This window comes from Homalodisca vitripennis, chromosome 1, assembly GCF_021130785.1.
Source record: "Homalodisca vitripennis isolate AUS2020 chromosome 1, UT_GWSS_2.1, whole genome shotgun sequence".
NCBI lineage: Eukaryota > Metazoa > Arthropoda > Insecta > Hemiptera > Cicadellidae > Homalodisca > Homalodisca vitripennis.
In genome coordinates, this window is record NC_060207.1 from 10,974,360 (window position 1) to 10,991,925 (window position 17,566).

A 17,566-nucleotide genomic window follows, 5' to 3' on the forward strand; every position below is an offset into this window, starting at 1 on the left:
CATCTCCAGTGATGTCGTTAGTGAGTGGCATCACCCCAGTTACCTTTTTCTATCACTTAAATGTTCACTTTGCCAACCATGTCATCTCTTTATTTTAACTCTTTAGTATCCAATAAATCAACATCTCTCAATTCTCAGTAAATCTTGGGCTAATAGTGGTAGAACTTAATTTCTTGATGATGCTATTTCTAAGGCAGCCATCCATGAACTACACTTGCAGTAGCACTTGGGTATGGGTTATTAGTTGGTTTTACTAGATTTAGTAGTTTTTATGATGTGACTACAACCATAAATCTTTATAACTACTTAGAAAAGTATCCGGTTTCAGCTTTCAGTGGTTTGTCATGAGTTTTTTTTTTTATATGGGATGTATTTGGTATGATGTTCAAGTTTGAGTATATGTTCGCAACATAACAGCTCTCTAATAAATAACTATCTTTGGTGGGTTTATAGCATAATTATATGATTATACATATTCGAAAAGTAGTGTGAAGGTCAGATGAAAACAAACACAAAGGTAATTAGAAAACTTTCCAAAGTTTAATGCGTTCTGGATGTAACAGTACAATCTTTGGGTTACACTCATGTACAAGTTTTAGTAACAAAACTTAGTATATAATAATATCTGTATAAATTTAATCTTAGCTTTAAAGTGAAGGAAAATTGATTACAAATATTTCTCATAAGCAAGATTCTACTCAAAATCTTGTCTTTTATCTTACACTACGTATTGTACAAAAGTTAAAATTTAATTTGCACTATGCAAGTATGTATTATTATTCATTGTTCTTGAAATATGCACTTTGATGGCAGGATTATGTAGAGCATTATGTACAAATTATTATAAATAACACAACTGTAACATAAATCTAACAAGACTGGATCAATTCCACGATCTGAAGTAATTACAAGTTTGAACCAGTTGTTGAATTATTGTTGGATGAATAGATAACAATTTGGTTTGCACAACTGAAACTCCTGTCAAAGATCAATAGCATGAGCAATAACTTGTTTGTCCCAACCGCAGGAATACAACGTTCTTGATTGTTTATCAAAGCTGAGTCCCCGAACAAAGTCTGTGTGCCTTTCATCCTTATACCTGAAACAATTAATGAAAAATATAATGAAGAATTTAACAATAATCACAAATTTTATAGCATGTAAACAGAGTTCATAATATTAAGAAACGTTTCTACTGACAAGAATATTCATTGAGGTTTACTACAACTAGGTTTACCAATTAATTCACCACCAAGTACATGGCCAGGTGGTTAACTAGATCTAATAAATAATTAACAAAACAATTACCTGACTTTAAGATCTTCAGTTAAGGGATCCAACACTATCACTTCATGTGAGTCTGCACAGGTTGCTAGCGAACTAAAAAGAAAAACATATATTTAACTACTTTTGTTTATTTAGTCCAACAAATATTCCACATTTCCAAAATATGTAGACCTGCAACTTAATTTCTACTTTACTTAACCGCAGAAGCTAAATCAATTGTTAAATATACAAAAACAGTTGGTCTCAGTTGTTAACTTCGAAATATTGAATTATACCTTACCACAATTTTAATGAAAACCATTCAAAAGGCTTACTAGGATTTATCACCATTAATAGTCTATAACTTATTACACTTTTTAAGCAAGCATACCCCCATTTAACTCCAGGCTGGCTTGTAAAATATGCAACTAATATTTAAACTAATTAGGATATTTTAAAAAATTTCATATTTTGATGTTAACAATTCTATTGTAAACTATTCTTCGCTGGACTTTGGTAGCCATAAAAACACTTCAAAAGTCAATTTTTTAAAGTTTTATAACTACATCTCTTGTAGAGCTCGAGCTATTGAAATTTGTTTGTAAAACCAGCAAAATCACAATAAAGGGATGTATAGACGTTAGAACACCACTACCAATTAGCATACTAATGGTTTAAAAGATAAAACTTGTTTATAAGATGTAATAGCTCATATTCGTGGGCTTCTATTTAAGACTAGCAAATATAATAATGTGGCTTTTATTTTTTGCCACCACTGACATTTCCATTCACTAGTTTTTACAAGTTAGTTAGTAAAGTTACAAGACTGGACTGATAATGATCATCCTACCTTGGCTCAATGGACAGAAGCTTGTATATAGGTCTCTGGAAAAGATACGACTGCCTCAACACTGAACGAGTCCGTATATCCAGCATTGATACGGTGCCAAACGCTGAGCCTACAACGAGGGTATTTGAGTCCCCACTCTGCCAAGCAATTGCTGTTAAACCTTCTTTTGGATCATCTACGATAACTGCAAAAGAAATTGTACAATTAAAGTAATAAGCCAATATCAATTGAAGGTTTTACTATGTAGGTCTTGTACTTTGATTATCAACATAATATGTATAAAATTTCCATTAATTTCAACTAGGTTGGAGGCGGCTTGTATTATATGGAATCCCATTCATGTTATACACAAAGATGCCATAGAAAGGGTTCAAAAAAGATTTTTACGCTACCTCTATTATAAATGTTTTAATATTTATACATATTTGATTCCTTATGAAGAGCTGATGAGTCTGTTTGGGTTTGAGAGTCTGAGCCTGAGGAGGGATGTGATGGAGCAGATGTTTTTGAGGGGCCTGGTTCAGGGACGGGTGGACAGCGCTGAGGGTCTGGGGGTTATAAGTTTTAGGGTCCCTAGCTTTAACAGTAGAGGCAGGCTACTGTTTGAACTGCCACACGTGCGGACGGTGGCGCGCGCGCCTCGCCTCTGCTCCGGATGGTGAGATCACATAATATGATGCTTTCAGGTGGAGGTGATATAGATATATTTTTCGAAACAGATTCTACTTTTAAAAACAAGTGTCTAATGCTTCTTAAACTGAGATCTTAATAATTATGTATAACATTGTTATTTATTAATTTATTTATAAAATTGTTTAATTTTTAGAATAGATATATTACACAACATATTGTTTTGCTTTTTTTCTGCATGTTGAAATGTACAACTTAAAATATGTTGCTTGTTTGTTGATTATTAACTAAAGTACAATTAATTTATTTGTGAATTCCAAATGCATGTTATACACACATATTGTTGTTGTTTATATATTGTTATTTTTTTTTTATTCTGGCCATTTATTTATTGTTGTTATTTACTTATTGTTGTTATTTATTTGTTGTTGTATTTATATATTATTTGAGTGAGTTATGTCTATTTACATAAAGGATATATATGCGTGTGTATTCCTTAAAATTAAGGTGTAGGTATAATTATTATTAAGTAATAGTTTCAATTATTATTGCTTTTAAAATTTATTGCTTGTTGCATGTGGTTGGGGACTTTAACCCACAATATATTGTATTGTAATAAGAGAACTGCCCCAATGTAATTGGGTTGTTACCTGTTTTGGAGCATGTAAAATAAAAATAAATAAATATAGTACCTGAATTGCAAGACACAATAAGGACATTTAGTAATTTACTGAATTAGTTACTGAATAAAAAATTCCTCCTTGAATAATAATTTTATTTTAATTTACTAAAAGCGATTACAAAAAAGTAAAGAAAATTTACTAGAAATTCAATACAATAAAGTGGGTAGCCTAAACATAGAACTGCTATACGGCATAGTAATATATGTTACAGCTCCATAAAACAGCCTAAATTAAAAATGAAACCTGTCTTAATGGATTTTGATGGAACTGAAGATAAATAGGAGCAAATTGACAAAATATAAAAATTTGTATCCACCACTATAGTACAATGTGAGTCCTGTCCAGCATATAAACAATAAACCACAATTTAGTAAACCATAGTATTTCAGGATTAATTTGTGTAACTGACATTGATTAAGCTTCCAAAATCTTAGTATAGAGGAGCTCAGTTGCAATGAGCCATACAGACAATCCAGTGTAGACAATAAACGTGAATCCTCACTTCATTTAACTTTGTTGTATGTACAAATTCAAATTTAAAAATCAATCCCAGGTGATGGTCTATTGTACAGTAGAATTGTTACCAGAGATCCAGAAGGTTACTTGCCTGTAGCTGGCTTAGGTTGCCGTGTGTCCCACAACAAAGCAGCTCCATCTAGACCACACGAGGCAAACACCTCAGAGGCTGCTTCAGTGGAATAAGCGACATTCATGATATGGTGTGAGTGAGCACAACGATATGTGTGGGCAGGAACCAGTTCATCGGTATCCCAGACTTTTATGCTACAACACAAGAAACAAACTCAAGTTTTCACATTTACTTGTATAGTAATAATAATAATAATAATGTTTTATTGCGTGAACATATTACATGTTATGCAATCGTCAGATAACTGAATTAAGCTAAAATTTTTCACTCATACTTGCATCAAAATCCCTTTCATAGTGCACTGCATTTCTGTCATACACACTACTGTAAAAATACATAATTTTGTTATTTTGAAATAAAAATATTAGTTATAATTGAACTTGTATTAAATACAATATAATCTATTTGAAATCATAGAATTAAGTTAAGTTTTTAGATGGTTTAACCCATTGGGGAACTTGCACACTCGTTTGCGGCCGAATGGACTGAATAATCTTGCCTGAGCAGCACTCGTGCTGATTCTAGACGCTAACGATCACGTATTTGTTTGTTTTTACGCTAGATCACAGTTTTGTGCCCTCCTACATCTTAGGAGCAATTATTCCGTTTCGATTCGTTAGGTTTTCACACTGGAACCACAACTAATAGCTTGTTTTGTTATTGTTTACATTTTGCCATATGCTCAATTTTCGTCACTTCAATCTTTTGTTTACATTCTATTTATCGTGTTCTCAACGTTTAGTGTTTAATTGTTTATAGTTGTTGAATGAGTTTTTAGTTATTCCACTACCTCATGGGACAAAACAATTTGTGTAGTTCAGAAGTAGACAGATACTTGGACAGTGATATTGAGATATCAAAGATACTCAAAGACTGACACAAAAATGAATTATAAAAAGTAAATGAATGGTCATTGTATGTAATGTAAATAATTTATTTTAATTATCATTTTAATAATAACAACAGAATGTAACAAACAGTTTTATCTTATCTCACAGACAACTAATTCAGGGGCTTGTCATAAAATAATCATTATAAAGTGAAAAAAACATAAGTGAATTTTGATTGTTTTGTTATTATGCTTAATAATTATTAATATAATACAATTATGTAGCCCAATAAAAACTGGCTCTCCATGTAAATCATTGTGCTGTTTTGAATTAAAAATTATTGAAACAGATAAACAAAAAAAGTAATAGAATAGTGACAGTTGCTTTTGATTTTTGTTTTTCTTGCTAAAACAATTTGTAAAATACATACTTAAAAAATCAAATAAAAATTATTTGGAGAAAACAATAAACACTAAAGAGCAACCAAATAGACTATGATGTCCTGAAAAATTGGCTAATTTATCTGTATCCAAACTCGTGGCGGGACGATCAACTGAAGCCTGCGCACAGGCTGAATGCCCATGCAGGCTTTATTCCTTATTAATTATTTAAGTAATATCTTAGCTAGATAACTAGTAAACTATTGTTTTCAAAACAATTCTGTTTAGTGCTTTACTATTGTCATTAATTTTAAGTGTATTTCATGTACAGTTGATGGAATAAATGAATTCATTCATTCATTATATTAATATTTTAGTACACGCATGCATTTTTTTTCAAAATCAATACAAACATTCAGTCCTAGAGAGGCTAGGGTAATTGCTTCCTCAATGGGTTAGTAGTGAGCTGAAAAAACTGGTAGTACTACTTAAGAGCTAAAATATGTAATTAACTGACTATATATTACAGGATATTTTATTTATTATTTGAATAATAAAAGGATTGTACAATTTAAACTACTATACTATCTAAACGCCAATATAAAAAATGTAAGATGTGAATAATGACAGCTAATTACAAATAATGAAACCATGTTGCTAATTTCTTTTAGTTTGAGACATCTCTTTTGGTTCACTAATGTTAACATTAAATTTAGCAACAAAACAAAATTGAAAACGTTGACCTGGTTAGCTATTGGCAATCTTTTTAAAAATTCTATAAGGCCCCATAAAATCTGCGTACAGCATGTATAACTTGGCTTTAAATCACTTGAAATCATAAGCCATATCTTTCATTGTTTGAAACTGATAACAAATAAGTTGATAAGCTAAATTACCACAGATCCATTCCCGCTGTTACCACACTTGATTTGTCAGAGGAAACAGATATGCTCAATACACAACTGTCGTGGTCATGCCTCGAGTTTTTCCCTTCCAAACTGATGGGTTGATCATCTTCTTCAATGAGCTCCAATACAGTTACAGCCCCTGAGTCTTCTCCAACAATAATCTAAAAATAGCAACAGCATCACATGATTAAACTGGCATTAAAAGAAACCAAGAAATATTAAATAACTTCGTATTTTCACCAGTCTATAAAACTGTGACAATAAAGAAATGAACAAACTATAAATTTGTTAGTTTTAAAAACTTCAAAAAATCATCTCACATATAATAAAAAATTATAGAATATGAGTGATTGTAAAAAAACTTGTTAGATCTTTATCTTATCTTTATCCTAAATTTTAAACAAGAATTTTAAAAATGTCACTCATTACTTTTGACTGGAGTAAAATATTATTGTATCTTATGCTTAAACTGGTTGTCTCAAAGAACCACTCACACTTTAATCTTATGACACGGTTGTTTTAGTATGCATCCCTACTAGAGCAGGACTTTTTCAACAAAGCTAGTATACAAAAAAAACAAAGGTTTAGTGAAGACCCAATATCTTAACTAATTTTAGTAATATTTTCGTGATTTTTCTACCAAAATAATCATAATGAAACTTAAAATATATTAATTGAATTGTTTTAATTTGTATTATACTTATAATTATTTTTATATAATTCCATAATGAACTAAAATTGGAGGATCCTCAAAGCCAAATTCATCTTTCACTGGACTTACAGCACAGTTCAACTTGCCACTCACAAAACTGTGCTGCTGAAGAATTCTAAGTTAGTACCCTTTGAAGAGTATTTAAAGTGCTTTACAATAATTATGACATCTTGAAACATTATTACAAAATACAACAGAAAGAAGTAAAGTGAAACGTTATTTTTTGCTTTCTTAGGACATTTATTTTATTATTTACAAAGGTATCAGAGTAATAATACACTGTAATTTGCCCAGTAGCGCAAAGTATGGATAAACATCTTGTCCACCTAAAAGTCTGCCATTTGCTCACTCACTACTGACCTCTGAAGATCAAAAGTGGTGCTACGTTTGTTAAAACTTGGAAATCCACAAATAGAAAAGGGAATATGCAACAAATGGTCTGAATTGTAAAAAGTGCATGTGTATCTTTTCATGCTTTTGAGGTCTTTTACATGAAAAAAGGTTATTTCAAGTAAATCATTGTAAATATCTTTAAAGTAAACTTTTTCATTGTTTAAGTGATTTTATGTAAAACTATTTAAAAAAATGTTTGGAATATAAATAAATTTCTATTTTTTTCTTACTCTTGGGAACCACTTTTAGGTTGCAAAAGTCACTCCTCTACAACACCATCTGATGATGTTCAAAGACAAACAATACTGAAAGGGTTTAAAACTGTGCTCTGAGACAATCAGATAATATTATATCATGCATAACAAGAACATAATTACAATACAGTACTCTCAAAATTGTGCTTTTAGACAGAATAAGTCTGTGACAAAGATTATATTGGATATCAAAATACTTTTAAATTATTTTTAAGTGTAAGATGCAAAAAACACATGTGAGTGACTTGTTTATTGGATTAATACTCTCATAATTAAATACTAATTAAACATAAATGACAAGCTAGTGCCTGTGTTAAGTTGTCTCAAGGCAGAAACACAGGTGTAATTCCTTTCCTTCTCTGCATGATTTTCGTTTAATGCCGTTAAACCACACAACCTCTAAGGCTTAAAGCTCACAGTATAAGGCTCAGATAGTAAGGAGTATATCTTTCTAATACAAAGGATAAGCTACTAAAACTGACCGTTTTTTTGGCATCAATAAATTTTCCTTCACAAACACTTGATTCACACTCAGTCCCAGTAGCACAGCTTTCTTTTCTTGGCGCAAGCGAAGCATTTTTGAAGTACCACACGGATCCTCTCCAATATCTACCACTTAGATTTGAAGATCCCAAAATTGCATAGCCTTCTACAACAAAATCCAATCAAATAATTAGTCTTTGTGGTCTATGTCAAGTTTGAACAGTTCAGTGATGGTAGGAGAATACTAATTCATTGTGGTTACACATCGTAAACATATTCATCCATAATAAAGGGTGCAACATTTTACCAGAAACTACATTTATACTATTAAATTTGTGACTTTTACGTTGAGGAAATAATGTTGATTGATTAAGGTTGAATTTATGTTTTACAGCTATTTAAATTAATAGCTAACTACGGAGAACAATACTTATCACTATGTTGATATATAGAAAAGAACAAAATTAGAATGCATTTTAAACCAAATAAAACAGCATAGTATACATTTCAAGTCATTAAGGCTTTCATTAGAAGAGCAATTTTTGTTATAAATCCCACATAAATGATATAAATAATTATTATTATATATTGCTTTCTATTCCACTCCCAATATTTTATCATATTTTCAATGTCCTCACTATTACAAATAATACAAGGAGATATGGCAAATTAAAATAATTAAACTGATACAACTGATATTGAAGAAACAAATTAAATGTAATTAAAGCGATATTGCACAGACGGCTGAATTGCCCTTTGACCTTTTGATACCAATACCAATAGGCTTCTTCCTTGGGACCCAGAGTGTCCTATGAACAAAGTTTCAAGTCTGCCGGACCTTTCAATCAATACTTATCCGATAGACGGCATGATAGTGATTTTACGAAGGACCTGTCAGGTCCTAAATTATTCAACAAGAAAGAATATGAATTTCGTAATACTTTAGAAACCCTCCATGTAATTACCATGAAGATCCCATGTAAGATCACATCCCAACTTTTCTAATTTCCGATCACATTGAATTGTCTGGCGTGTGATCTAAGGTCGGGAAAGTACCAATTGGAAATGCCTCTGTCCGTCAGTGCAGGCTTCGGCGAGCACCCCGGTACTTGGGTTTTATCCCGAGGCCATAATGTTTTATCAATTATTGTTAAAAAGTAATAATTTCATGATGAATAAAAAACTAAGTTACATGGTATTGATAAAATGTAACAAACTAAACAGTGTAACATTTAGTTACAATTTACTATTTTGAAGAATAAACGTGCCTCACAGCTTGTAACACAAATAACACATGCACATCGCCCATTACTGTAAATGAATTATCTTTGTTTGGATTAATTTTACTTGGAACAATATTGTAATTCAATACATTAAAAAAAGCTGGAAATAATTAATTGTAAATAACTATAATTATGATGATTTTGTAATCAGAAGCTTAGGTAATTAATTAATAATTTGGTGCCCTGTCCGATTGTGGTGATGGCCGCTTATTATACAGCAGCCCAGTTCAATTTTACTTACGCATTTTAGTTACCAATTTTCGATTTCGTATGGAATACCTCCCACAAGAAAGGGGAGTACTAAGGCCCTTATCCAGAAAATTTTTAAAATATACACTTATGTCTCTAAACAGTGTTTATATCCATTTCTGAGGTGCAGGGAAAAGTTTCCAGTCCAAAACAAAAGAACTTATTTATTTTAGAGGGAGGTCCTGGAGAATTTCATAATTTACACTGATATTCTTTTAGTTTAATTTAACATACAAGCTAGCTGAGTGTCTCTAAAGCATGGGAATAGATATCTAGGAAGGAACCTTTTATTTATTTCGGTGAGAAATTTCTTCCCTCGGAAAACAACGGAATTCAAATTTTAATTTATATAGATGTTTCTATGTAATGCAATTAATTAACTGAAAGCCTACGTCTTTTGGTGATTATTTGTTATTTATAGAACCAGATGAAATAATACTAATTAATTGAATAAAAATTCACATTTTTGTACAATTATTTTAGTAGAATCGATCTATTAACCCTTAAACTGGCAATCAACACTTTAGTGCTGATCTGGATCAATTCCATAGTGGCAGTCGACATTATGTTGATCCAACACGCACCCGTTTTGACAGTTCGTAAAGTCAACACTACTACCACTGTTATATACTATTTCAAACAGAAAGAATTGTCGATGTCAATGGTAAAATTTCTTTGCTGTTTTGTTAACAACAGTGATATCATAAAACTTGCCTTCTGCTCAAAACAATCATCTTCATTTAGCCATTTTCAATCCAGACCGTCTGGTATTTGGTTCAATATTTTGCTTTCAGTCCTTTGGATACTCATGAATATTGATGATTCGAATAATTCGATAATCGTCAACCGATTTTGTTTATGGCTGCTTATTATACTGCATAACGAGCGGCTACCACAACTGAATCAGTGAACCAAATTATCAATTTTAGAAATACCTAAACTATAGCATTCATAACATTCTAATTATAGTTATTTACAACTAATTTATTGTTAGTTGTCTTTAGCCTTATTATGACAATATTGATTAAGATCAATTCAAACAGTAATACAATTTGTTTTTTAATTGAATAACTGCCGCAACTACAGAAGCGATGACCATACCATTCAAAAGCTGTCGGACTCGTTCATCCTTTACAATAGTAGGAAGTAATTTTAACACTGCTTTGCTTGTTACATGTGATAACATACACATATAGTTTTTATCACTGTATTATTACTTTTTTTAGATATAATAACGTAGATGAACTTATAACATGAAATAGTCCACCCTATAATATAATTTGGTTGAAAAATTGGTTTTATACTGTCTGGTACTTTAGATACTCGTAAATATTGATAATTCGATTGTCTTGGTGGCTACGTTAAGGTGTAGAATGTAGGTATCATTGAAAATGCACTAGATCACTTCACAGTACTCACTTACTACAAACTGTGATCAAGTGTACAATATTGTCTATAGGTTTTTTTTACAAATAGATATTACAAAGTAATAACCAAATTACTAATTTAAAATAAACAGCTACAATATGATAAGCGGCCACTAACACAATCGGATTATGATTATCGATTTTAAATATCGATACTATCGAATACGACATTTGACCTATAGGTATTCATAAATAATCATTGCCAACTTTCTTTATTTAGACTAGTGATGTCATTACCAGCTATTTTTATTTCGTTTATGTAGGAGAAGGCTAGTGAAAACGACAAGAACTATGGCGATGAATAGGCAGATAATGGCTCAAAATGTTTTTATAAACACTGAGTAATATTCTAAATGGTTACAAGATAATGACCTTGCTCATTGAAATCCGAATTGTCCTGTTTTTTATTAATGAGATGAAAACTACAATTAAAGGAGGAAATCAAATAGTGTTTCGCTGCAAGAAAAGTAAGAACAAGCAAAATGTATCTAAAAACGATCTTGGAAGACTTGTTTAGAACATTCTAAATTTGGTATTATGATTATAAAGTAAATCGTGTAACTATTTTAGTTGGAATCAAACTATTACTTTTTTATTAATGACTGTACTTTCGACAGCATCAGTACCTGCAGAAACTATTTCAGATTAGCTTAAGTAAATGAAAATACAGTGCTCAAAACGTCGTTTAAATAAATTTTAGTTATTTTATGAAATTTGAAATAATGAAATCAAATATATTTATTTTAAATATAAAAGTATAGCTTCACTAAAATATAAATTTAAAAACCTAAAACTTAATTTAGTTCAACATTATCACTCAAAATTAGTTCAAAGTAACATTGTGTTTGGAAATAAATCCAAAATTTAAATCATTTGTTTCGTTATTGACTAATGGCGGCAAGAATAGTAATTACGTGTCTTCTTTGTTTCACAAGTAGTCACGTTTATCCTTGAAAATACATAAAGTAAATGTTATGTTTTATTGCAACTATATAAATTATGTTACATTACAATTTGTACATTATATTAATATTCATACATTAATTTCCAAGATTTAAAACTAGCAGAACCATACTGTTCTTTGAAATATCTATTACGTTATTTGTTCCAACATTTTGCTTTCAGTCTTTTGAATGGTCATGAATATCAATGATTCAAATCATTCGATAATCATAATCCATGTGTTGGTGGCCGCTTATTATACTGCAGCCAAATATACATGTAATTGAACAGGAAGACAAATACATCCAAATGGAAGAACGATACCAGCAAGTTTTTCTTTAGTGTATGCTTGCCTAGAAATGTAAGTTGATTTGCCAATCACCAGTTGAGACAATGTTCTAGAGAATCAACCCAGTTGCAGGATGAACTGTCCCTGAAGGGCAAGATGGCCCAATCTATGAATCAGGTTGGGAAGCTGCTCGAGTTGTTCTCTGGACTTGACTAGAGGAAGCTTATCAACTAAAAGTAAGTAGAGCAGGCCTGATTTGGGCTTTGGATCACTGTAGATGTCAACGGTTCTCTAGTTAACCTTCCTTCATACATGAGGGTTTTAGACCTGTTAACATGTTTTAGACCTTCTAGACCTAAGACAAATGACAACTTCTAATACACTTTAATTGCTCAGATTATACTCTAAACTATACAAAGTGGCTATAACAGACACAATAAATAGGAATTACTTTCTCAATAATCTTGATAAATTATTTTATTTCTTTAGCAATAAACTGAACTTTAATTCATATAATTGGAACTGATCATAACATCATTGATTCAAAATGATCAATGATTATCTTTAGAATTCCTATTTGCTAACATTTAACTAGTAAAGCTAGTTAAATAAAGTGTTAGCACAAACACATTACAAATTTGTAAATTAAACAAAATCTTTCCCTTTTATTGTTTAGTAAAAAAATATGAAGTTAGACCTGCATTAAATATTTCCAAATGTAACCATTACCTTCTGAAATATCAATAAAATCTAACCGCCTTTCTATTTCAAATGGCGTAACTGTAGGTCGGTAATTTCTGTATACATCTGCAACTCTGTTGGGTTCATCTATTAAATAGTTCGATTCCATTATGAAAATTATCTATCCAGTTAATCAATAGAAGTACACTCAAAACAACAAATCAAATAAATATATTCTGCTCGGCAAAACACAGATATAACCTGCAAACACACGGAACTACAGAGTGACAGAAGAAAGCTACAATTTACAATGCAACCAACCACGCTGCCTGCACGCGACAACAACCAAATCAAGAGAAATGGCTAGGCTTGCCAATATAACCTAGACACTATCCCTACGTTAGGTCTGAAACTTCCTTACATTTTTCAAACATTCATAACATAATGGTGCACTTTTTAACAAAATGTTAAACACAGATAATAAAATTCAAAGTTAAAGGGTCTGTCAGGAATTACAAAGACAGTGGTATGTACCTATATATTTATATGTCTGCTAGGGAAGTTTGCTGGTATCCTCGGATAAGTAGATTCGAACTAAAATTTTGTTAATTTCAAACTCATAATAAACGCATATTGTATGTGGTTTTGTAATTACAACACTAACGGACCACTTCCCGAATCACTTCTTTAGTTGAAATGATTCCATTAGCTTCTAGAGCATCAGTACATTTTCAACTTGATCTTAGAGAGCATAACGAACATTCCGTTCCCTTCTGAAGAAGAGACTATTTGGCGTCTTTCTTAATGTTGAAATGATACCTAAAATTTGGGGATACGACCAAGTTTTTCTTGAAAATCAAATCTAACTGAGAACAAAATAAAAACATGTTACTACTCTTATGAAAATAATTCTATATGCTGTAAGTAATTGTTATTGGCAAATTCTTTAATAAGTGTACACACTGTGACTGTAGTTAAAAAAAAACGTTCATTTTTCTCTGAGAAAATCATTTAATTACTTGCTTGATTTTATTTATGTTGTATATATTTGTGTTTTTATTTGTTAAAGCATGATGAATTAAAGCATTATTTTTAATTGTAAACATTCCTAGGTTTGATATTACTATTATAAGTGCAGTTCCGTGATTGTTTGTAAATAAAAATAGTTATAAGGTTTTATTTTGTATATTTTATTGTGATTTATTTCCAAGTTCCTTTATACATGATATTTTTAGATGAAAATAGATTATTATGCGATCGGTTATTTTGAAATAAAATGGCCTTGGGGGGCAGGTCCCGTTCGTCCCCCCATCGCCCCTGCACGCAGTGTTATTAAATTAAAAAGAATTACAGACGACTGTTAATTTACGACAAATAAGACGAATTCCCGACCATTTATGCAACTTACTTGAACAAAATTGTGAATGTGTAGGCCTACGTAAAGGGTAGGCAAAATTTGTCAGTAACCTGTAAATTTGGCTTAAAGGTTATACTGGAAAACAATAACTTTTTCAAGATTTAGAATAGCAGTCTTTGGATAGCAGTTTGAATCTAAACGTTATTTTACTGGTGCAATTTATTTGACTGTATATACTTTGTTATTTGGTGCTCAGGTGTATTTAGACTATATTTGTATCATCAATTGAACCAGAGTGAGTGCATCTACCTATTAGTTCTTAAATTCTGTCGTTTAATCTTTGCATAATTCAATTAATTTTTCAACCCTAATTCACTCACCGTTGATAGTACTAACGATCTCCAGCTGTCATCATCACTCAGCAAGTCACAGACACTTAAATTCAATTCAACTGAACCCCAAATAGCTTGGCATGTTATTTATGCATGTAGCCTGTATATTTTAATTCGCTTCGCTTGGATTGGTATGGTTGTTTGACGAGTGTATTATCTCGTTTCTTGTTGCTCCTCGCTACTTTAGTACATAGTCCGTGAGTTGTCAGTCAACGTGACAAACATCAACTTATTTTTGCATTTATGATTTAGTCAAAAATCTGATAACCATGATTGTTCGACTTACTCCATACGATAGCAGTACTGATAATAGTGGTCTTATAAGTATGTTTTGAAAATGTAATGTTTAATTGCTCGTATTATGTTTGGCTGCAGCTCTAAAATAGTAAATATCCTATTCTAGTACGTATAGTAAACAATCTGATTAACCTGACTAATATCAGCTGCAGAATAATAAGCGGCCACTTCAGGATTGAATCAATCATATTGTAACGGAGTTTCAATACTATCTGTAACTGCTAGCAAGTCGAAATAGGCTCGGATCATCTAGTTCTTCATTAGGAGAAGCCGTTTTCATAGTGAAAAGCTTTTGAATACAAAAGACTCAGCTTATTACAATGCCACCAAAGAAGAGTCCTGAAGTTGTGGGATGTCCAGTCTGTATCAAGGCTGTTATGGATGAAGATGACGCAATTCAATGCGACTTTACCTGTCAACGTTGGTTCCATATTAAATGTATCGGAATGCCTAAAGCTGAATACAGCAAATACAGTAGCAACAATTAATATGAAGTGGCCGCCGTGCTCCAGGTTGGATTGCTCCGCCCTAGCTAAACACTCTCCTAGTGATGTATGGGATAAATTGAACACCATGATAGGAAAAATTGATGCTCTCAATAACAAGGTAGGTCCCCTTCTTGATCTCCCGGTCAAGATAGATGATATTGAGAGAAAAAATTGATAGTGTCAAGGTTTAAAGCTGGATGGTTTGGAGGCTAGGATTGAAAGTAGTGAAAGTCGCATTGATAGCCTTGAAAAAAGAGTTGATTCTTTGGCATCTGAACCGCACCTTCAACCACTGAGAATATAATTGCAGAAATTAATGACCGCGCCAAGCGCGCATTCAACGCCATGATATTCAACATTCCCGAAAGTTCTAGTTCTTCAATTGATACCAGAAAACGTCATGATATCTCCAACGTTAAAAATTTGTTGAATTTGTTCCAAATTGATACTTCCTCTGTTGAGATAAATGCATTAGGGTTGGTAAATCAGCTAGAAACAAGGTTCGGCCCGTAAAAGCAATTTTCAATGACTCAGAAATAGTTTCGAAAATTTTGTACTAGTTTTTCCAGGGATGCTGTGAAGAATGCTTATCCCGAACTATCTTCAGTTGCTGTTACCAGAGATCGTACTTTCGGAAGAGCGAAATCATCTGAAGAAGCTCCGAGATGAACTAAAGAAGAGAGTCGACAGTGGAGAAACAAATTTAACCATTAAGTATAATAACGGTGTTTCCTACTATTACTGTGGTTAGTTCAAAAAACGATTAGATTCTCACGGCATTTCCAATATTGTATTATACTATCAGAATGTCAATGGTCTCAGAACTAAAATGGAGACTTTCAAGAAAGCCGTGAATACTTTGCATTTATGATATAATTTGCTTTATGTGAACTAATCTCTCCGAGGACATTTCTAATTCTGAACTTGAACTGGGCTAACTACAATGTACACCGTCAAGACAGATCGATACACACTAGTTCCAAAAAATCTGGAGGCGGCTCTTTGATAGCTATTAACAGTGATTTCCCATCTTGGCGACTGCATTCCTCATTCACCTCTCTCGAATGTGTCTTTGTCTGCATGAAGAGCTATACTACCTCTTTCTTACTTTGCACTGTATATATTCCACCTGATGCCTCTTCCTCAGTCTATGAGGAGTTTAGTTTGGCTACGGGAAGAAATTTTGTCATCAGGTAAATCTTTCGATAAAATAATCATTGCTGGGGACTTCAATCAGCCAGCTACAGTTTGGGATAGTCATCCAGTATCTCCTTTGAGCAGCTCTTCCGGGTTTCTGGTGGACTTGGCTTCGATTCTGGACCTTCATCAGCTAAATACTGTCAGGAATAAGAGGGGCGTTATCTTGGATTTGATCTTCTCCTCTGACTCTTCAAGTGTTATTGAACCAGCTCATGATGTCTTGATTCCTTTGGGAGGACGATCATCCAGCTCTGGCTATGAACATAGGCACTGAGAGTGGCCGTTCAAATGGAAAATTGCAACTTGTTCCTGATCTCAGACGCTGCGATCTCCCAGCTGTATTCAACTATATAGCCAGTTTGTCTTACCTCATTGGTTGATACTACTAATGCGGAAACGCTTTTCAGTCACTTCTGTGATGAACTCAGGAATGCTATTCTAATGAATTGTCCATACAAGAAAATAGGCACAACCTCATTTCCTCATTGGTTTTCCACTGATTTGAAAAAAACTGATTATTCAGAAGAAGCTATCTCACAAACGTTTCAAGGAAAACCTCTGATCCTACTCACTACGCGATATTTCAGCGCCTTAGAGCCCAATGTACTGTTCTTGTTTCTCAGTGTCGTCGTAAGCTCCTGGATCGTATCAATGATTCAGTGTCGAACAACCCTAAAAGTTTTTTGGAGCTATGTCAGTCAACAGAGGAAAACATCGAACATACCCAGGACGATTCGTCATGAGGAATCGGTAGCGGAAGATCCTGAAGAAATTTGCCGTGTTTTTGCCAGCTACTTCGCTACTATTTTTAGTAAAACTCACGAAGATCCTCCTGTCTACCATCCTCGAGAGTTCAAAGTCTTAACAACCTGGTGCCTTTCAGTTGAGGCCATTGAGCGTAAGCTTAGCCAGCTAGATCCAAA

At 32.5% G+C, this 17,566-nt stretch overlaps 2 protein-coding genes across 3 annotated transcripts in view; one reads left to right on the plus strand and one right to left on the minus strand.

Annotated features, from left to right (window-relative positions):
* Positions 1-17,566, plus strand: part of LOC124357030 (ran-binding protein 3-like) — an 84,443-nt gene that overhangs the window by 7,591 nt on the left and 59,286 nt on the right. The window lies entirely within an intron of this gene.
* On the minus strand, positions 519-13,230 carry LOC124357037 (methylosome protein 50-like). The gene is made up of 7 exons (XM_046808428.1): positions 12,958-13,230; positions 8,038-8,204; positions 6,185-6,357; positions 4,037-4,212; positions 2,117-2,300; positions 1,309-1,380; positions 519-1,099 (listed from the first exon to the last, which is right to left on the minus strand). Exons 1-7 carry the CDS (start codon positions 13,076-13,078, stop codon positions 982-984), a joined length of 1,011 nt encoding a protein of 336 aa, XP_046664384.1. The 5' UTR covers positions 13,079-13,230; the 3' UTR covers positions 519-981.

Excerpts from the sequence above, each read along its gene's own strand:
- LOC124357037 (XM_046808428.1), bottom strand. The coding sequence starts at position 13,078 with ATGGAATCGAACTATTTAATAGATGAACCCAACAGAGTTGCAGATGTA. Across the intron at positions 6,358-8,037 it reads TTATTGATGCCAAAAAAACG|ATTATTGTTGGAGAAGACTC; the intron begins GTCAGTTTTAGT and ends TGCTATTTTTAG. Across the intron at positions 1,381-2,116 it reads CTTCTGTCCATTGAGCCAAG|TTCGCTAGCAACCTGTGCAG; the intron begins GTAGGATGATCA and ends TTTTCTTTTTAG.